Source organism: Macaca nemestrina, chromosome 7 (assembly GCF_043159975.1).
Source record: "Macaca nemestrina isolate mMacNem1 chromosome 7, mMacNem.hap1, whole genome shotgun sequence".
Classification (NCBI taxonomy): domain Eukaryota; kingdom Metazoa; phylum Chordata; class Mammalia; order Primates; family Cercopithecidae; genus Macaca; species Macaca nemestrina.
The window spans coordinates 90,939,637-90,961,357 of record NC_092131.1 but is presented as its reverse complement, the minus strand read 5'-3'; the positions used below and the strand labels follow the sequence as shown (position 1 = coordinate 90,961,357).

The following is a 21,721-nucleotide window of genomic DNA, read 5'->3' as shown; positions in this document are numbered from 1 at the left end:
TTTGTTTTTCTGAGCAGGTGGTGGATGGTGCACAAAGCAGACTCCCTCCCTTCTATTGTCACCCCACCTAGAAGGTCCTGTCTCTAGACATCTCCCAGGAGCTTGCTGCCTTACCTGATTGAGATGCAGGCAGGCACAGGGTCCTGGGCTTACCTAGGCCCAGAACGACCAGTGGACACTTGGTTCTGTGCCCGCCTGCCTGCAGCTGCACTAGAACCAGCTCCTCCTGCCAGGCATCTCCCCTGGACCTAGCTGCAGCATACCAGACCCACTTCCCTCGAAACACAAGGCACTCTCAGCAGCCTTCATAGAGCTATGCACTTTCTTTTATACTGGAGCTTCCAAGTCACAGCCAACAATAGATGCTACAACTCCAACAGCTGCATTACACCCAGTCACTTTAAAGTCACACTAAAGTTACTGCCAACTCCCTCCTTGATCTGGGTTTTGTTTTTGCTTTTTCTCATGGGCAGTCAGCACAGAGCTGAGCTTCTACCCGTCATCAGGGGTCAGTCCTTCCCATGATCAACCAGAGTTAAGCCTGAAAAGCAGGGGCCTGAGAGAAACAAATGCTTACTTCTGGCTTTTCCTCCTTCTCTTTAAAACCAAACTGTGATTGGCATATTGGATGCTGACATCCAGGACAAGGCACCCTGTCCTGGTTTCTTGAAGGAGAAAACCTGGGGCGTGTCATCCCAGCTGGGCTGTTTCTCTCAAGGAACTGCCCCCTTTCCATGGATCCTGTCTTAACAAGGATCAGCCGGTAAAAGATGCCTGTTGTAGCTATCTTCCCATGTGCGGGGGCTGCTGTTTTCTAATGATCACCGCGGGATGGAGAAAGGCAAAAGGAGACCCCGGCTAAATACAGTCACTTTAAGGTGCATTTCTCAAGTTAACGCTATGGAAAGGGACACAGCTGTCTTCCTCACACTTAACACGGCCAAGATTTCTAATTACTAGCTGAACCCAAAGGTAGCACACAGCTGCCCATCAGAACAGCCTTTCATGGGCAAGAAGGCAACCAAGGGCATGCGTTTGCATTTAGGAACCTCCAGGCTGTTGTCAGCATGACTGCTGCTCAGCTTGGACTCTGCCTCCAGGCAGCAGCAAGGGGGGCCCTTCCACAGCTTCTCACACAGCACCTGCACCAGGACTTGCCATCCCCCAGCTCCTGTCCACAGCAGAGCTGGGGAAGTCTTCTGCAGCCCGCTCCTTTGTCAGGGCAGAGAATCAGAAAGCTGTTACTCGAATGAATCCACAGCTTCAGCTCAGCGGTTACAAGGAAGTTAATGATGATATATGAGAGGCAGGATCCTTGAGAAGGCCCCAGGCAGGGAGCTTTTAAAGTCTCAGATTCATTTATGTATTAATATGTAAATGGAGCCTGTTCCATGCTTCTGGAAAACCACAAAACTACTGATCATTTTCATTGGCATCACTTTCATTCTAATAGTCTCAGACTTATGTTAATTAAATAACTGGCCCATTGTTTGGTCTCAAAAAAAAAAAGAAGCTGTCAATCTCATCTACGGTACTCAAGTGTCCTAGGGAACCTCTCTCCATGATATGGTCATTGTCCTTGGTCAGCCAGCAGCAGCTATACACATGGACATTTACTTCCCTTAAACTGAGAGTACCTTGGTTTTTGACTCTACAAGTTCTCTTCTTTATTATTTATTTCATGTAATTTATATCCTTATTTTAATGGGCCTATTGCAGTATGTATAATCATATAAGTGATCCCAAATCATATTAAGTAGTAACTACAAATTTAAAGAAGCAATACTAGTTTCCTAACCTGTAAAGTAAAAGCTACATAATAGCTACCTCATAGGACTGACTCAATGGCATGATAAACACACAGCATCTCACACAGTACCCTGCACATAGTAGGTGTTCAATACATGAGAGATCTGATCCGAGTTAAACATCACTAGTATGTTATTAATTCATGGCCAAAGCAGCATTATTGATATTACCATGGCAAGAACTTTAAATTTAATTATAATTTAGGACCTATTTGATTGCAAATTGGATTAGAGCCAGTTTATTGTACCAAATAAATTATGTTTGAACTATTTAAAATAAAACCATGCACACAAAGAGACGCTAGAAAGAGAAGAGGGAGGAAAATATAATTCCAGGATGTAGATGAGTTAATTGCTGAAAACGAGCCCTAAATCTAGCTTTGTGTTTTCTGACAGCCAACGCAGAAACAAAATCATGTTAATCTGTGCAACTCATTGTTTGATAAGTGGAACAGGTAGCTCATACAGAAGCGGAATCTTTTTCCTGACAATCAGATTTTAGGGTAGCTGCTCACACCAATCGCGCTACGAAGCACGTTAGGTGACAAACAGAAGAGCTGCACCTTTGCGTGCTATGTGCAAAGGCACACACGCAGACACCTTCCCTCCAGAAATGTTTCACTTTACCACATTCCATGCTAAGGGACCAGTGGGTGAGCCACCTGGAGACTTTTTTCACATAAGCTAAGGAGTATGGAGTTTAATGGATCCACTGTATTCCAAAATATAGAACAGTTTTCACGTTTTGCGTCTGTGAAACAGCCTGGCCGGTGACTTCGCTGAGCGTACAGGTTGGTCTTGGCCTTTTCCAGCAGCCCATATAGCCTGGAACCAGAGCCCAGTAACCAGAGGGGCCTGCGGATGGGGAGGACATGGCTTCATCCTCGGGGATCTGCTTCCCAACACTTGTGACTAATCAAAGTTGACAGACTTCCCTGGGAAACCTGTAATTACCCGAAGAGGGGGAGGGCCAAATGCTAGCAAGATTTATTGGCTTTGATTAACAATAAGGTGTTTGTTTTTGTCGGTAATTAGAGTTGAATAGCAAGCTATAAAGAGTCCTCCAAGAAATTCTAAACAGTCTATAGCTAAAGGGTACTAAAGTGTGTTTGAATCTAACCATTCATCTTTGCAGACCTCCGGTGCAGGGAGGCCAGTGTTTGATCCGGCACACTCGAACAGGTCATCAGGGAGAAAATGGCCCTCTGTATTTTTAATGTCTGATGAGAAAAGACCTCCACGCAGCATGTGTGTACCCACACATATGTGCAAATGGCACTTAGCATGTGCCATGCTGCTGGATGCTGGCGTGGGACATTGCAGTTCACGTAACTATAGCTCAACTCACCTTATTTAAATTGACTATTCAAAGGCCCATAACAGCTCGGGTGTTGGTAAGTACTCTGATATCCCTGCATCCTCATAATGATTAGGTAATTGATTCTTAGGTACTATGGCATGCTGGTGGGGTCAGTCCCTTGATGGTGGGAAGATGTTTGCCAAACTCATTCTGATTTATGGCTTTTTTCCCCAGCAGATCACTCTTGGATACAGGATTTTAAGAACTCAGATACAAATAATTAATTGCAAATTAATGCAGTTGAACTTCATTTAAAATGCAGTTGACTAATATAAATGCAGTTGAACTTCATTTAAAAAACAGTATGGGCAAAGAATTGTCAACAGTATTTTTAAAAATAGTGTCAAGATGAGACAACTGTGTACTCAGAGACAACTTGTCATCTTGCTTCACCAGGTCCTGGGTCAATAACATGGGATTTCCTCCCTACCCCAGGAAATGCGCATAACATTATTTCCACTCTCTGTACCTACTCACATTATGACACACAATAGGTAGGGAAAGGCCAACTACCAAACCCCTCTACAGGAATGGAAACAATTAAGATGGCACTAGATAAACCAAAACAACAACAAAAACATGCAGCCAAAAAAATGGATGAGTCCATGTCCTTTGCAGGGACATGGATGAAGCTGGAAACAATCATTCTCAGCAAACTAACACAGGAACAGAAAACCAAACACCGCATGTTCTCACTCATAAGTGGGGGTTGAACACTGAGAACACATGGACACAGGGAGGGGAACATCAGACACTGGGGCCTGTTGTGGGGGTGGGGGACTAGGGGAGGGATAGCATTAGGAGATATACCTAATGTAGGTGATGGGTTGATGGGTGCAGCAAACCACCATGGCACATGTATACCTATGGAACAAACCTGCACGTTCTGCACATGTATCCCAGAACTTAAAATATAATTTAAAAAGAAAAAAAAAACAAAACAGCAAAAACAAAACAAAAAGGTCATAAAATCAATTCAGTGGATGTGGACCAGCATTGTAAAAAGTGAACAGAATATAAACTCACTAAAAGTCATCACTCATAAACAAACAAAAAGTAAAGCCACAGATCTGGCAAATGCTTGAGAAAAACAATTGCTTTTATACTCCTTCTTACACATTGACTTTACTCCCATAAAAACTAGAGTTAACAGTTGAGACCCCAGGCATCTTACTGTGTAGGTCATTAGGAAACCTTTACAGTAAGTTTCCCCCAAGAACTAGATTTCCATTTAATTATGTTCTATTCAATCCAATATAAACCTTTCCACTGTTCTGCATGCTCTGGCCTCCTCAATTTAATTTTCTTTTAAGTTCTTAAGCAGTCATACCACAATCTTTCCTTCAGAGAAACATAAAACAGACACCTACTCTAGGAAAAAGAATAACCCTCAGGTCACAGTTTTAGCATTATCTGGCTTTCTGCCACTTGAGGCTTCCTGCAGGTGATCACAACCTGGGGCCAGCCACTCAACAACCCCTCCAGGAGGTTGCCTCAGACTCCCCCTAAGGCAAGCTCTAAGGTTCTATGGTTACTTCATCCTAAAGAGAAGAATCGCAGCATGCAAAGACTCTCATCCACAGCTGTTAATTCTTCAAAACTAAGACACTAAATTCTACATTCAGAAAGTTGGACTTTAGAATTGGCAGAAAAGGAAATGGAAAGTCAATAGTATAAAGATCCATCCCATTATGTGAATAATAGACTTGGAGTGAATCAAAGATCATGCTCATCCCGGAAAGAAGTACAACTAAATAAGGACATCCTGAGAAGAACCTCTTCTCTCTACTCTGTTGGCTTTAAGAATAGATGTGCACATGAAATTAACATTTCAACTCTCCAAGCCAATCAGTGCAATAATCTCGTGGGGTCCCTGAGGGTTGGGACCCTAGTGTACTGACCTGGGTCCTTTATTGCAGAAGCAGCAAAGGCATAGAGCAGCACTGTTTTAGAACTTACAGAATTCAAGTGAAAAATCTGTATTCAAAAAAGGATTGAAAGAAAACAGGACGACACAGAGTCTGATACTTACTTGTGGCCCAGCTCATGGGCGATGGTAAAGGCCAAATTGAGACCATTGTCTTCGGCAAGCACACACTTCCTCTTAGCACTGCACACACCTCCTAAGTAAGCAATTCCTGCAGCAGAGACACAAAACACATCCTCTTCAGAACGCGGGAGGCCCTGGTCTCGCCAGGCAAGTCCGCACGGTCAACAGCACACACGGTCAACGTCACACACAATCGAGGCAGGCACACTGGGACAATGCTGACTATGAGTCTCAGCCCATATGGGAAGGGTTTGTGTATGATGCTTTTGTGTTCACCCAACAAAAACAATAACCACCACAAGCATCCATCAGGCATCTAATACGCGTCAGGGGGTGTGCTGAGTCATGTACTCATAGCACCTAACTTAATCCTCATGACCCGGGATGAGGGAAACTGAGGTTTGGAAAGGAAAGGTAACTCTCCCAAGGTCACCTGGATGGGCACCCAGTGCTGGGATCCTACACCAGATCTGTCTAACTTCAGTGCCCAGGGCTGGGACCAAGTGAGGCCAGCCAGGCAAGGCACCCAGGGTATAAGATTTAAGAGGCCCTGGCTCTCAGGCAATGCCCCTGCACCCACACACCCTGAGAGGGAGGAAGCACCTCCTCACACTGCACATCCCGGGCGTGAGCTGGGTTCTGTGCTGGGTCTCATGGACAGCAAGCCCCGGAAGGCTGTGCAGAATGTTCTGAAAATGCTTCAGGAGCCCTTGAGAGAGGAAGACCCAGAGAAAGTGGAGCCAGCGCTGGGAGAGCCAGGGCCTTGAAGTCCTCAGTGAGGACTAGCCCGTGAGCCAAATGTGTGTCTCCACACACATGTGCTTGCCCCAAGGACTTCACTCTAAGACAGGAAACCCGAACCATACACACCAGGAGAAATGCAATGCAGGGCAGTGGAGGCTTCGTCCCAAGGATGGGCGGTGTTGGTGGTACTGCAGGCCAGCCACTGCAGGAGAGGCAGGCGTTTTCCAGGGGAGGAAGGCGGCTCTGGCAAAGGGACGTGGGGGAGGACACGGGGCCCTTGGATGCCAGCTCCTCTGGGGAATGCTGGGAGGGTGGCCACAGCAGGGGTGGGGAGGGCAAGCCCATGCTGGCCACACTTCTGGGGACTGACCCTCCAGGGCTCCCCACCACAGCACTCCCTGCACCCAGGAAAGACATGTCTCACCCCGCAGGGACTGCAGGGCTTCTCAACAGGGCCTGCTAGGAAACCTGACATCTGCCCTCCCATGGGCGTTTAACCCTGAGGACAGTTCCTCGATATGCCCCTGTGTGATACACAAGCGGATGGTGGAATGGGGTGGCTGTGGGAGCTCAGTACTCCCCTGGCTGTGCCGTCACATTGGGCGTGGTGGGCAGCGGCTCTGCTGGCATAGCACCATGGAGTGGATGGAGGCTAAACACAGCTGGACTCTGCCCATCAGCCCCATGCCCTGGATGGGCTGTGACTACCCAAGGAAGGAGCACCTGCTCTCCACCATGGGCTGTCCCTCTGTCGAGCTGCACACTGCTCCATTCTGAGGGCTCCTTCCATGAACTTGCCTGAGATGTCTCAGGAGGGAAGGAGTTGGCAGAGGGCAGGGGAGAATGGGACAGGGGAACCATTTCATTAAAAACGAGCCCTCCTCCCTGCTCCCAAAGAGCTAAACCAGCATCCTCTTCGCTGATGTCCAAATCAAACTGCTGCGGAGCTCAGCCACACACAGGGTGGCCCCTCTGATGTGGTGTGGCTCTGTGTTCCCACCCAAATCTCATCTCGATTTGTAATCCCCATGTGCCAGGGAGGGACCTGCTGGGAAGTGATTGGATCATGGGAACAGTTTCCCCCACGCTGTTCTTGGGATAGTGAGTTAGTTCTCATGAGAGATGATGGTTTTAGGAGTGTTTGGCAGTTATTTCCCCGCCCCCTCCGCTGCACTGTGAAGAAGGTGCCTGCTTCCCTTTCCCCTTCAGCCATGATTGTAAGTTTCCTGAGGCCTCCCCAGCTATGTAGAACTGACAGTCAATTAAATCTCTTTCCTTTATAAACTACCCAGTCTCAGGTAGTATCTTTATAGCAGCGTGAAAAAGGACTAATACATCCTCCTTCCTCGTCCTCTCCACGAGGCACAGAGGAAGCTCACATGGCCTGGCTCCACAGAGGTGTGGCTCCAGGGCTCATGTTCCACACACTGGGCCCAGGTACCTCACTGTGGGTCTATTTTTATTTGGAAACATGCAGTGTGCTTAGTTAAAAATAAATAAAAGACAAATTAAATGTTATTTTGCCTCAAGATGCTTTTGTGGCCACGTGGATGTCACAACTCAGCAATGCAGACTATTGAAAAGAGCAACACGACAACCAGAAAGGATGCAATGTGGTTTCTCAGTACCTTCAAGGTCATTATTCTGGTTTTGTTTAAAAATGTTTTGTGGGTTGCTTTTACAAGTCTACCAGTGAGTAGGTGGAATGCTGCTACATAGCCTTGATAGTATGTGCACGTGGCCCACGTGGGTGCATGCACACGCTCAGACACACACCCAGCAGTGCCCACCCAGCCCTGGCTGCAGCTTCTCTGGGTCAACGAATCAATTAGAAACAATCAGATCTGCACACCCTGGAGAAGTTGCCTGGTGAGGGGGAAGGGAGACACAGTGAGGCCAGATGTGCTGAGCTTGCTGTCCTGAGTGTGCCTGCCATGGGCTCTGATACAGAACTGGCAGACCTCACATGCCACACAAACACTTCCCCCTGGCCTCAGCCACACTCAGCATTCGGAGGAGGCAGCCCTGACTTTCCACTCTAATTAGGTAACGTGCAATGCTAGAGGAACAGTGAAGCAAGGAGCCTTCCAATAATTGCATTTTAATTTTTCCAAGGTGCAGATGATTTTTTTTTTAACTAGAAAACAAAGAATCAGTTTATTTACAAGAAATGCTATTGCACAAAGGTGGATTAAGGTCTAATGCTTTTAATGATTTATTCCAATCGTGACCAGCCTGGTCATAAAACTGAGCAAGGAAAAACACATAAAAGAAACAGCTCCTGACAACAGAGCACAAGAGCTGTGTGTTTATGAGATGAGGTGGAAATGCTTAGAATGCACAAAACAAAGTCTGGAGAAAATCCCAGGTTGTTGTAAAATAAGAGCTACGGGGGGAATAAACGGTAATTAAGTCATCCAGCTTCAGCAGAAAACAAAGCCCACCACTATTCCATGTTACTAAAAAGAAACTGCAGTCTAGGGAAGGCAGAGCCCTGGAGACTCAGAGATACCCCCACCATCTCAGGCTGCAGAAGGCACCAAGCTAGAAAAACCCACCAAATCCCCATGCTGGTGCTTGTCAAGAAATGAGGAAAAACCAGTTTTCTCTGTATTGATTTATTAAAAACTGAGGTCTGTGACACTACCGTTTCGCAGTCAGTACACTGCTAACTTCAGTGCTGATGCTGTGGAACCTTCCAAGGTAACCAGAATTCCCTTAACGCTGAGGTGAGGCTTTTAGACCCTGCAGTGGTGCTTTCACCGGCTTTCACATCCAGCATTCTATGATTTAAAATTCTCCACAGATCACAGAACTTATTTAAAAATTTTTAAAAACATCAATTCCACATGTTTGCATAGTTTCTTGTAACAAAAGGGAGGCAGAAAGGCAACTGGAATTTATTAGTTGTGCCTCTAAATGGGCAAGACTGCTCTGAACACTCAACCCTCCCTTGCTTGGCAAGTATGACTGGTCCCATTTTATAGATGGGGAAACAGAGGCTCTACTACACCCCTGACAACAAGTGTGTGCTTGTGTCCTAAATGGTGGCTCACTCCAACTCTACTACACCCCTGACAACAAACACACTCTTAAAAAAATCTGAAACACAGATGGTAAAAATGAAGGGGTGTGAGTCAGGCACAGTGGCTCACACCTGTAATCCCAGCACTTTGGGAGGCTGAGCTGGGAAGATCGCCTGAGGTCAGGAGTTTGAGACCAGCCTGGTCAACAAGGTGAAACCCCGTCTCTACTAAAAATACAAAACTGGTGGGGAGTGGTGGTGACACCTGTAATCCCAGCACTTCGGGAGGCCGAGGTGGGCAGATTGCAAGGTCAGGAGATCGAGACCATCCTGGCTAACATGGTGAAATCCCGTCTCTACTAAAAATACAAAAAATTAGCTGGGTGTGGTGGCAGGTGCCTGTACTCCCAGCTACTCGGGAGACTGAGGCAGGAGAATGGCATGAACCCGGGAGGTGGAGCTTGCAGTGAGCCGAGATCGCACCACTGCACTCCAGCCTGAGTGACAGAGCAAGACTCTTTCTAAAACAAAACAAAAACAAGACCAAAAAAACCCACCCAAATTAGCCAGGCATGGTGGCAGGTCCCTATGGTCCCAGCTACCCCAGAGGCTGAGGCAGGAGAATCACTTGAACACGGGAGGTAGAGGTCGCAGTGAGCTGAGATCCATCACTGCACTCCAGCCTGCGTGACACAGCAAGATTCCGTCTCAAAAAAATAAAAAAGAGGGGGTGTAATGAGTTCTTCTGAAACCTGGGGCAGCTCATTTAATTTATCCAGAGAAGAGGCTCCCATCCACTAGCTCTGTGACCCATCTTCCCAGCCATGCCAGCGCAACACAGGTGCTCATCTGTCTTCTTTCTCTTCCTTTTCTCAGTAGAAGCATAATTTTATAGAGAAAACTGGGTGAAGATGATTAATCAGTTTCTTTTTCAGTAGAAAACTACATGATATAAGCTCATAACTCTTTATCTCAGGGCTGACCACTCAATCCTCTCTAGATTTAAGGAATAAACAACAAACAACTGTCTAAACTCTGATTGATGCAGTAAGTTGTTGCATATAAGCCATCTGCAGCTGGTGGCCTTGCTGCCCATTAGTCCAACCTTACAGGGTCTGCCTTTGAGAGACATGGCTCCATTTTTCCCACCAACTGCTCAACTACCAAACACTGTCACGGTTATTGCTGGAACATCAAACTGTCAGTCACAAGAGAGCAACTGGCATCTGCCCATACACCAACCATAGTCATGGATACTGAATTGCAGATTCACGCTCACTGACAAGTCCTTGTTTCTTGCAAACCTAAGTGGATATGGGTGTGATCTGAACGGGTGAACAGCACTTAGGAGCAAATGTCTTAGAGTCTAGGATGTGACAAAGGAAAACTAACTACAAAGGAATAATAAAGTTGGACCCCTACTTCACACCACATTTAAAATATAAGTCAAAATGAATTAAAGAGCTAAATGTGAGTGCTAAAACTATAAAACTCTTAGAAGAAAACTAAGATGGAAATCTTCCTGACCTTGGTGTAGACAAAGCCTTCTTAGCTATAACATCAAAAACACAAGTGGGGGTGGGAAAATCCTAACCTCTTGCAACAGGAGAGTGGCTGAGGGGGAAGGGGCTGGGATTGAGGTGGGGAGTCACCTTCATTTCCACTGCCAGCCCAAGCAATGAATATGCTGGCACATTCTCCGAGGAAGCTTTCCCGACTTTCCCCTTAGCAATTGTGGTTTTCTGTGGACTGGGAGTCATCCAGCAGTTATGACCTTGCAGGCTAACTCAGTGTGTTGGTTTGTGTGTTATAATGCCATGTGAGCTGTTGCTTCGTGATGGGGTTTCTTGGTTATGGGTCAGAATCAGGAAAGGCTACTTGTGGGCCTTGCTCCCTAGGGTTAAGGAGACCACAGCTTAGGACACAGATGTCCTTGGCTTCGGTTTCTCAGGCATCTCCAGGATCCTGGACTTTGGGAGGAGATGCCGTCTCTGGTAAGAGAATCACACGAGTTCCCACAGATGACTCGAGGGTCCTGGGCTGGAGGAGTCACTCCTATGAGATAACATTTTCATGTGTTCTGCGAGTTAAGGGTAAGTGGAGGAATAAACTGGCCCTTGGATTTACAAGTTAGAATCAAAAAGTTTATGCCAACAGTTTGCTCTAGAAACCAAAACACGCCGGGAGAGGGGAAGGAAGGAGAAATGCATAAGTGGTGATGTTCAAAAGGCCACAACCAACTTGAGCCAAGTGCGTGGAGATATCATGCAGACTACCCACCCAGACTACCCAGAGAAGATGACGCTCATGTCAGCAGGACCTGTCACATGGGAGGGGTTCTCCAGGGAGCAATGTAACATTTGTCAAATCACAGTGTGCCTCTCTTCGGAGAACCCCACAGAGTCTCAGGGGCTTCTGAAACAGGCCCTGATGCCCACCAGAAATGGTCCCAGGCAGGTTCACCTCAGGACATCATAGGATCCTTGAAAATCTCTTATCTTGACAAACGCTTTGTCAAGTGTTTCCTGATGGCCTGTATGTGACAGGCCTCGTGCCGGGCAGAGTCGAAGCTGAGCAGGCGCAGGCCTAGGAGAAGCAGCCTCCGGGCCACTGCAGCAAGAAGACAAAGCAGCCTGTAGAAAGATGAGCAGGGATGTTCCAAGCCAAGCACCAGGGCCTGAAGGGTGGGTGATCGATCGGGTCTCTGAAAGACAGCTGCGCCAGTGACCCAGCCCAGATCTGGCCTCTCCAGAGGGCAAACAAGTGGAAACTGGAGAGGAAGCTCCACACTGAGCCGTGCACTTACTGATCCCTGTTCCTCCCTCTGGGTCACCTGTCACAGCTGAGAGCCCCTCACCGAGCCACACCCTCATTCTGACTACTCTCTGAGCAAACTTTCCCGGACCACGGGTGGCTCCCTGTGTGGGGAGCACCTGCAGGCAGCACCGTGAATGCAGCAGGTGATGAGTGTCTTTGAGCTGCCTTTCAGGAGACCTCTGGACTTCTGTGGGTACTCCCTGGCCACCAGAGAAGAACCCTGTCTTCTAGCATTTAGCATTCAGGAAACACAACCCCCGACCAGCCTGCTGGATGGCTGTACCTCAGCGGCACTGCACCGTCGCCTGTGTGCAGGTTCCGGTGTGTGCACACGTGAGTGTACGACTGTAGACACGGGCATGGCCAGGACACCCTTCCCCTAACTGGAAGCATGAGGCTGATGCCCACACTCACTCCTACAGCAATGGACCCTAGTGAATTTTGAAAGCTATAACACACTCACATTCTCTATCAACTGCACTGCTTGGTACTTACTTTGGTCAATAATTTTAAAATGAACTTGGCTTAGTCCCACTTCAATGACAGCTTTTAGCCTCCTCTATCTTCTCTCACTGTAAATGTTTCCCCTTTGCTGGTGGGTTAGAATGCCCTCCCTCTCCCTAGGGAAAGCTGGGGTTTTAGGTGGGGGTGAGGCTGAGAAGAAGTGTGATATGTTTTGGCTAAAAATAATCTCCTCCATGTGGGGAATGGGACAACTAAGTCTTCCATGGGGTCAGATATCCCCCAAGGGAATCTGGGAATGAATCGAATCTCCCTTCGGAGTTTCAAATGCAACCTGGAAGGAGGGGCACATTCCTGACTCAGCCTTCCCAAGGCAGCTGTCTGAGGTGTGTGCCTAGAATCATAATCTTTCTCAACATTTCTGTTTGAATCACATTTATTAGAGTAGCCACAGGCAGGGCCATGAGTGAGGGCTGCTAAACTGAGATGACAGCCAGAGCCAGGAAGAAGGCAGAGTAGGGGCTGGTAAGAGCAACCACATGCATTTTAATCATGCTCACTGTTATGAGCTAAACTGTGTCCCCTTGAAATTCAGAGGTTGAAGCCCTAATCTTCAATGTCCCTGTATTTGCAGACAGGGCCTTCAGGGAGGTAATGAAGGTTAAATGAGGTCAGCAAGGTGGGGCCCTGATCCAACAGGCCTGGTGTCCTTATAAAAAGAAGAAGAGACACTAGAGGTATTTCTCCCTCCCTTTCTCTTTCCCTCTCTCCAAGTGAGCACAAGAGGGCAGGTGAGGACACAGTGAGAAGGCAGCTGCCGACAAGCCAGGAAAGAGATTCCTTATCCCAAACCAGTCCTACTGGCACTGCAGAGTTCCAGCTTCCAGACCCGTGAGGAATAACTGTCTGCTGTGTAAGCTGCCCAGTCTGCAGTATTCTGTAAGAGGAGCTCTAAACAGGCTAATACACCCAGAGCGCACCCCGGGTCCCCACAGAAGTACCCTGGGTCCCCTTGCTCACACAGGTAACCGACAAGCGTGGTGACCACCAGAACTCACCATGCTCATTTGCCACACAGCACTGCAGCCACCTAACGCGCCATGGGCTTGGCCTCGATGTTCACAACGTGGTTTAATAACAAGGAACCGACCTGGAAAGCTGTAGGAGCGTCAGGTTGAACTAGTTACAAAAATGCTTGGTAGAGAAGAACGAAAAATATGGTGGAGTGGGGGTGTTCTGTATTTAAAATCATATAACACCTTAGCCAGCTGCATCTGTAGGCAGAGAAGTGCCATCTCTCAGTCATTTAACAATGGGGTGCCTTGCAAGTTACAGCCAGGGATGTCCATCAGGAGACACTAAGGCACCGGGAAGGGAGGTGAGAGAATCACAACATGCGTGTGAGTGATGTGGACCCATTGCTCACATCATCAGCTATTTCTATTTGCAGGAGACTCCCCAGAAATCCCCAGGCCTTATGAGATGTTCTAAAAACACTCAAACACAGCCTTGGAGGGAGGAGCCAGTTTTAAAAGACTCTTATAAAAGTAACATACTGCTCGGTCTGAAGAATCAGAGGCTAAAATCATCTCTTCAAGTCCCCAGAAAATCCCAAAGAACTCCAGGGGAAGGTGGTGATGGGCCAGAGAGCTCTGGAAGCTTCCAGGTCTGTTGCGAGCCACACCTGGCACAGAGTAGGCTCTTCCAGGTCTGTCGGGAACCCACGAGCCTCCCCTGGCACACAGTAGGCTCACAAAAAAGGAGCACTGCTGCTGGTTCTGCTTAGCAAATCTCAAGGCAAACCAAGCGGCAACAGGCATTCTGGATGTGCAGAACCAAATGCAGCAAGCCAGAAACATGTGCTGCTTTTTCTTTTTACCTTGACTCATTCAAAAATCACAAATGCACAAGGCCAGAAGACAGAAGGTGCTCATCACTACAAAAGCCCAGGAAGTGGGTACCAGTGCAGAGGGAAGGGGCTGTGGCTGGGACGGGGACCACCTACAGGGCTGATAGACTCTACTGCTTGACCAGGATGCTGGCCACAAGGATATCTGCCTTATAATAACTCATTTAGAGATAAAAAAGTCAGGTCAGGGTTACCCCAGAGGGACTAGTGACCAGAAGGGGCATGAAGAGGACCTGCCCGGTGGCTGATATCGTCTTGTTTCTAGATCCAGGTCATCACTAACCATTACACAAAGCTCATCAGTTTACAAATATTCATTGAACAGTACACTTAGATATACTATCCATAGGTAAATTATGCCTCAATTATAATTTAAAAGATAACAAAGGGATACACACATGCATGTGAAATAGAAGGAGAAGATGGCCTTGGTTTAAGAATCTGGGAAGAGTCAAGGTCACTGGACAATTTAGATAAGGGTATGTCTTTGGTATATCCAAGGGTCATGGGTTGATGAAGCCTCAGTGGTATGTATTAGTCAAAGTCTGCTTTCACCTGCAACACCAGGCTTTACCTGTATTACTCTTATTTCTCGGACCATATGAGCCATTTCTAATTTACCTTTACTGCCTTGCAAGGACTTTTCCAATGGTACATTCTTGAGGCTTGCCTGAAACAACCTTGAAAAACAGCTTCACTCCCTCTCATAGCTGTACTTCTGAAGGATGAATAAAATGCAAGGCCATGCATGGAAATATTTGCCAAGTTAGCAAAAAAAAAAAAAAAAAAGGAAGAAACAAAGAAAGAAAAGCATTCTCAAAACAAGTAACCGCATTTCTTGCTAAATGCTTAGCCCAGCAAAGCCCATTCTTTGGGGGATGAAATGTAGACTTTTAGTGAAACCTTGGGACAAGGGTACGCACTTCCAGACTGCACGTTGTTCTAGACACCTCTCGGGGCCCTGCTCGTGGGCTGTGCACAAAGGTCAGCCCAGGCCTCAGAGCAGCTCTGGGCACCAGCTCCCGAACACCAGCTTCTGAGTTCAAGTCCATAAATCACGCCCTGGCAGGGCACCACAGCTACTCCAAAAAAGAAGTAACCCAAACATGGGAAGCCAGCCATCATTTGGGTGTTGACTCAACAGTCATGAACTAAAGTCAAACTACCATGACAAGCCCTCCCTTCTGATGGCCCAGGGGAAGCCCTAGGACAATCCCTGCCTTCACTGATAGGATGCAAAAATGACGGCATTCCATTTTATTAAAAAAAAAAAAAAAAAGCCCCTTAGAAAAGAATGTTGATGAGAGCCACACCACGAAGTCAAGTGGACACTAAGATTACAAAGAGGAAACAGCTGACTCATGGCAGAATCAGTGGCAGGCAAGGAAGATGGCCAGCCTCAGAATTATCGCCAGCGTGGCAGAAAGTGGATGGTACAAAGTCTCAGGCCCCATCTTCAGGGTGAAGTTATGTCCCTGCTCCATGCTTATGCAGGCAGCTCATTACCTGTAGGCTACATTGGGTTTCAGAATCATCTCAGACTACGGAAATAGCATGCATGTCAGTGTCTGTCTTTAAAATGTCAAAGGCCAAGAAAAACAAATGTTCTTTACCTTTTAAGCGATTTCATACATTTCCAGGTTGCTTCTATGCCTCTGTGGTGGTCCGCACCCTGTGTCCTCAGAGCCAGGGGCTCCTGTTTGAGCTCTGCTACGGCATTCCCCTGAGGCTGGTCAGCCTGGCTGTCCGATACTGCCCCCAGTCTCAGTCCACACCAATGGGACTCGCCACCCCAAACTGAGCCTTCAAGTTTTGTTCAAAAGCTTGCAGTCCTAGTCAACCTCTCTCTTCCCTTCTCCCACCCAATCTTAGTAATCATCAAGTCCTGCCATTTCCTGCTACTCACAGACTCTGGGATTTCTTTCTTTCTCACTGGTCCCAAGCCCAGGCCTTTGTCATCACCTTAAGCATTATTAGGAAATCTCTGTAGGCATCAGCTTACTTGCCTCTCCCCACTCCAGTTAGTCCTAAAACGTCTGGACTCGAGTGCCTCCTCTCCACTGATTCTCCCCTGATCCTGCCCAGAAACACCCCTCCAGGTGCCCAGGTGCCCAGGGCCCATCGCAATTCCTCTGCTGCAGCATGAGCCAGTCAGGTCCTATGAACAAATCTTATGCTAGGCCTCTCTAGGCCAGCTTTCATAACAATTCAACTTACACAGCACAGTGTGGCTTAAACACATCATCAATAAGTTCTGCAAATGAATGAATGCATAGCAGCCCTGCCAACCTCATCTTCATAAAACACCATCCTCTGCTGCTTAAGAAGTGGGCTAGAGGCCAGGTGCAGTGGCTTATGCCTGTAATCCCAGCACTTTGGGAGGCCGAGGTGGGCAAGTCACAAGGTCAGGAGATCGAGACCATCCTGGCTAACAACATGGTGAAACTCCATCTCTACTAAAAATACAAAAGAAAATTAGCCAGGCATGGTGGCGGGCGCCTGTAGTCCCAGCTCACGGGAGGCTGAGGCAGGAGAACGGTGTGAACCCGGGAGGTGGAGCTTGCAGTGAGCAAAGATGGTGCCACTGTACTCCAGCCTGGGTGACAGAGACAGGCTCCATCTAAATAAAGAAAGAAAGAAGAGGGCTGGAACAGGGAGGAGTAAGTAATAAGGCGGCAGCTGCTAAACACTAACATTTGTCAGACACTTACTATGTGTGTAGCAGGCCCTGTGCTAAAGATTCCCACGTGTGATCTCATTTTATCCACACCACCACTTGGTGAGGTACATACTGTTATTATCCTTGCAGTACTACTGATGAGGAAACTAAGACTCTGAGAAGTCAACAACTCATCCGAGGTCAAATAGCGAATGAGGGGTGGAGCTGGGATTCAATCTCAGGTCTTTGGGGCCAGAGGTCCTGCCCTAAAGCACTGCATCAGACGCTGCAAGCTGGCAGCCACAGAAGGATTTCAACTGCAGGAATGTTTTATTTGGCCCATTTAGGATTTAAATGAAAATTTTAATCAGTCACCAACAATTAAAAAATAGAAGAGCCAGTCGGGCGCAGTGGCTCATGCCTGTAATCCCAGCACCATGGGAGGCCAAAGCAGGTGGATTACTTGAGGTCAGGAGTTTGAGACCAGCCCTGCCAACATGGTGAAACCCCATCTCTACTAAAAATACAAAAATTGGTTGGGCGCAGTGGCTCACGCCTGTAATCCCAGTACTTTGGGTGGCAGAGATGGGCGGATCACAAGGTCAGGAGATTGAGACCATCCTGGCTAACACAGTGAAACCCTGTCTCTACTAAAAATACAAAAAATTAGCCGGGTGTGGTGGTGGGTGCCGGTAGTCCCAGCTACTTGGGAGGCTGAGGCAGGAGAATGGCGTGAACCTGGGAGGGGGAATTTGCAGTGAGCCGAGATTGCGCTACTGCACTCCAGCCTGGGTGATAGTGAGACTCCGTCTCAAATAAATAAATTAATTAATTAATTTAAAAAGATACAAAAATTAGCGGGGTATGGTAGCCTGTGCCTGTAATCCCAGCTACCTGGGAAACTGGAGAATTGGTTGAACCCAGGAGGTGGAGGTTGCAGTGATTCGAGACTGTGCCACTTCACTCCAGCCTGGGCAACAGGACGAGACAACTTCATCTCAAAAAAAAAAAAAAAAGTTAGAAGAGCTTACATAAAATGCAAATTGCCTGACTTCTAAAAATATTGAATAAATGGAGAATGACAGACTGTTCAATAAATGGCACTGGGACCACAAGTGTCCACAGGGAGATGAATGAATTAAACTCTCAACCTCATGCCAGACACAGAAACAAACTCTAAATGGATGAAATACACAAGCATGGAAACAACTTTGAATCTGTCAGAAGAAAATGTAGTGGGATGTCTTTATGCTCCCAGAGTAGTAAAGATTTTTTAAAAGAAGAAACAGGAAGTGAAAATCATAACAAAAAAGATTGAGCTATTTAGCTAAATCCACATTGAAAACTTCTATGTGATAAAAGGTACCATAAACAAAGTTAAAGACGAAGACAAGACACAATGAAGATATTTTCAATTCCTAAAACCAAAGATTTAAAAAGATATCCAACCTACCTGGGCAGAGAACTGAGAAATAAAATCACAAGAAGACATCAATTCACACCCGGCATGTGGACAAAACATAAAAAATTCTGGCAATAATCGGCAAGGTTATCAGGATTAAAGACTCCCAGATGCTATTAAAGAGAATATAAATTGGTATATTGGCCATTTTAGGAAGTAATTTGACCCACTGAGAAAGGCTGAAAGGTGTGCAGAAGTCAGGAAGTGGTTATATCCTGGGAAGTGGCAGTTCACCATCCAGGCTGCACTTGCGCACTTCCGTGCTGTTGTGCCCACCCACCTGTCCCTGCTGAGAGGAATCTCAGTAGCCTCTGATGTGTATGCACACGTATGTACACATGCATGTGCATGTACCACCACCTCACGAAGGGATGCTATTATCATCCTCATTGACACATGGGGACACCGAGGCACCACGAAGGTAAGCAAATCCCCCAGGGTCATGCTGCAACCAAGTAGGAGAACCCGCTGAACCCAGCCAGTCTGGCTGCAGATCCCCTGTAACGGCAGCAAAGGTAAAGAGTACTCTGCCCCAGGGACTGTACGGCAAGCCTGGGAGACAGACTCATAGTCAGGCCCGTTCATAATGCATTCCAGGGAAGAGAGGAGAAGCCTGCCAACTACGATTCAAAGTCCAGGGAGTTTCCTATTAAAACACAAACTAACAAGGCTCGCACACTGATGTCTTTAACCCTTGAGACTGCAAAAGTTAACATGTATGCGTGTATTTCTTGCAAGAAGCTTTATAGCTTTCATCAAATTTCCAAAGGGATCCACAACCTCAAAAAGGTTAAAAACACTAAACATAGAAATCCCAGAATGTAATCAAAGACATTCCCTAGGAAAAACGTCCTCTCTGATGAGCCAAGTCAGACCCAAATATCCCAGGAAAATTATCCTCCAGCCCTTGGGAGTTACCCAAGCATTCCTCAGAAGGTGATAACCAACAATGCTTTGTAGGATGTGCTTTTCGTTGCCAGATCTCAACTAACTGACACATAGAAAACATGAGGAAGGGTCTGACATTATTCACCAACAATGTCACTTGTAAAAGAGCAGCCAAATTGACTCTTTGTTATGCCTGGGGCTGGGGTGGGGTGAGGTGGGAAGCAGCCAAGGTAATGCATAGGGTGACATGTACATTTTTGTCAATTAGGTACATACATTTAATTTAGAAAGCACCCTGAGTTAAGCATCCAATTTAAATTAGCCTGTAATTGTAAAGCATGTAAAAATGAAAGGAAAAAATGAAAGGAAACTATACCCATAGTCAACATATATATGATTTACAAAGGTATGATCTTGAGTGTGTATATATAAAATACAAATTTTAAAAAGAAACCACTCTATTCTGTTTGGACAAGGTCACTACCTGTTCCCTGATCCCAGTTGCAGGGTTTTATTGTATCTTGGTATGTTTAACTGGTTGCATGAATTGAACATACATGGAGATGGACTTGACGCAGCAGACTATATGCTGACAATTGTAACAAGCTGTCTTTGTTTTCTGCAAATAGTATTTCTAAAAACTGGATTTGTTTTGGGTTGATAAGAGGAAAAACATGATATAACAGCCATTTGTTGATTGTGTCCTCCATTGGATGGATACTGACAAATCACCATGATTGCTCAGAAAATCAATGTGAACATCCACTCTGTCAGAGTCTAAGACCAAAGAAGCATTTACTGCTTCCTCCCCATCCACAGTATATCACCACACATACCCTGGGAACACCCCATGCCAGTGCCTACCAGCATGGGAACAGAACAGAGCTGTGTTATTTTCCTAAATCATTCTCAATCTTGGTCTAACATAAACAACCCACCAAACAAACACAACTTGGAGACAAGGCAGGAGAATCATTTTAAAATGGGATCCAAGATCTGAGACGCAAAGCAACAGCCTGCCCAGATCCTTCTATTTATCCTATCCCTTCCAAGACTGGTCCATGCCAGCATAACCTTTGAGCATCAAACATCAGAAGGTCTGTATGCCTCAGCCCTGTAAAGGGGCAGGTTTCTCCTTCACCCTCTCCTGCACCTGGGAGCAAATGCACTACCTGTAGAGAAGGGCCGGCCCCGCCCCAGCTGGGACTCCTGGGGGTCAGATAGATGTGCTGAGCCCCTATGTCAAAGTTATTAAATGTTTTAGTTTTGTTCCATTGTAGCTCTTTTTTTCCCTTTTTCGATGATTTTACAAAAGAAAGCAAGCTGCTTAGAAGGCCCTGAAAGTGAGGAGGGGCAAGAAAGATGACTAGTTATGGAGGGTGAGGGTTGCTTTTGTTTTGTTAGTTTTTTGCCAAAAAAGCCTGGATAGAGTGATCTCAGTTATCTGGTGCTCTCCTAAATGGAACCCCAGCGTACCTCCCATATGGAAGAGTCCCTGAATTTCCCCCCACCCCACCTTCTCCCCCTTCAGCCATGTTGATGACAGAGAAGATAGGAACTTAGAACCCATTTCTCATTGGAGAGGAAAACTTGTCATCCGGCTTTGCGAAGAAGGTTCTACCTTATGCTCATCGCACATTATCTTTGCTATGCGCTAAGATACCATATTTAAAATGCCAAAAAAAGGAACAAAAGAAAGAAATGTAAAATACCTGAATGAGCTTGTATTATAACATTAATATTATTGGGAGTATCTGCTTTCCAGGCGGATGTGATTCACTCATTATTCTAGTCCTGCTGTAGTCCTTTGTAATTTGTAGTAATTATGTAATTGTGGTAATTATGCTTTTTTTAATTAAAAAAGTATAAAAATAAAAAACTTGAAAAGGCAAAAAAATTGTTTTAAAGGACTAAAATGGGATCCATCCTCCAAGACTCTCTTCTGGAGGAGAATGGGACTGCACATGCACTTTTATTGGCCACATCTTAATGGTATTGCTGACCCGGCCATGCTCTACTCTTCCCGGCACTAGAAATCACAGAATGTTCTAGTTTCACATGCTCAGCCCACCATCCACGTAGGAGGCTGAAATCATTTCTTAATGGCACCTGTATTATGTTCCTTAGCTATTCATCCCAATTCCAAATACGCTCAAGCAATATGGCAGATTTCCTCTGAGATGGTCCTCGATTATCACTGTGAGAACAACGACACCATGAAGGAGTGAAGCTTTGCTGTTGCACTGTCCCATGACAAGTTCATTACTGCCCTGCAGAGACAATTCTCTTTTAGGAGGAAAGAACTGCCCATTCTGCTCTATTGTCCCATAGATCTTTTACACCTCCATTTGGCATCGTGAAATAAAGACTAATTCCAACCCTCTCAATACAGAATCTCCCATCCAAAAGCATAACAACCCAAGAATGTGGACTGCTATTTCCTGACCCCTGCACTGTGCCCGGCAGGCTCCGGCTACAATCAAATGCAGCCCTCGTGCCTGCGTCTAGAATGCAGTGGCAATACTAAATCAGACGGG

At 46.4% G+C, this 21,721-nt stretch overlaps 1 protein-coding gene across 3 annotated transcripts in view; it reads right to left on the bottom strand.

Moving 5' to 3' along the window:
• The window catches only part of LOC105499264 (ADAM metallopeptidase with thrombospondin type 1 motif 17), a 361,725-nt gene that overhangs the window by 215,266 nt on the left and 124,738 nt on the right, over positions 1-21,721 (bottom strand). For all 3 annotated transcript variants that reach the window (XM_071100557.1, XM_071100559.1, XM_071100558.1), the window contains exon 8: positions 5,201-5,306. In XM_071100557.1, the coding sequence (XP_070956658.1) occupies positions 5,201-5,306 (106 nt within the window). The remainder of the gene's footprint in view (positions 1-5,200; positions 5,307-21,721) is intronic.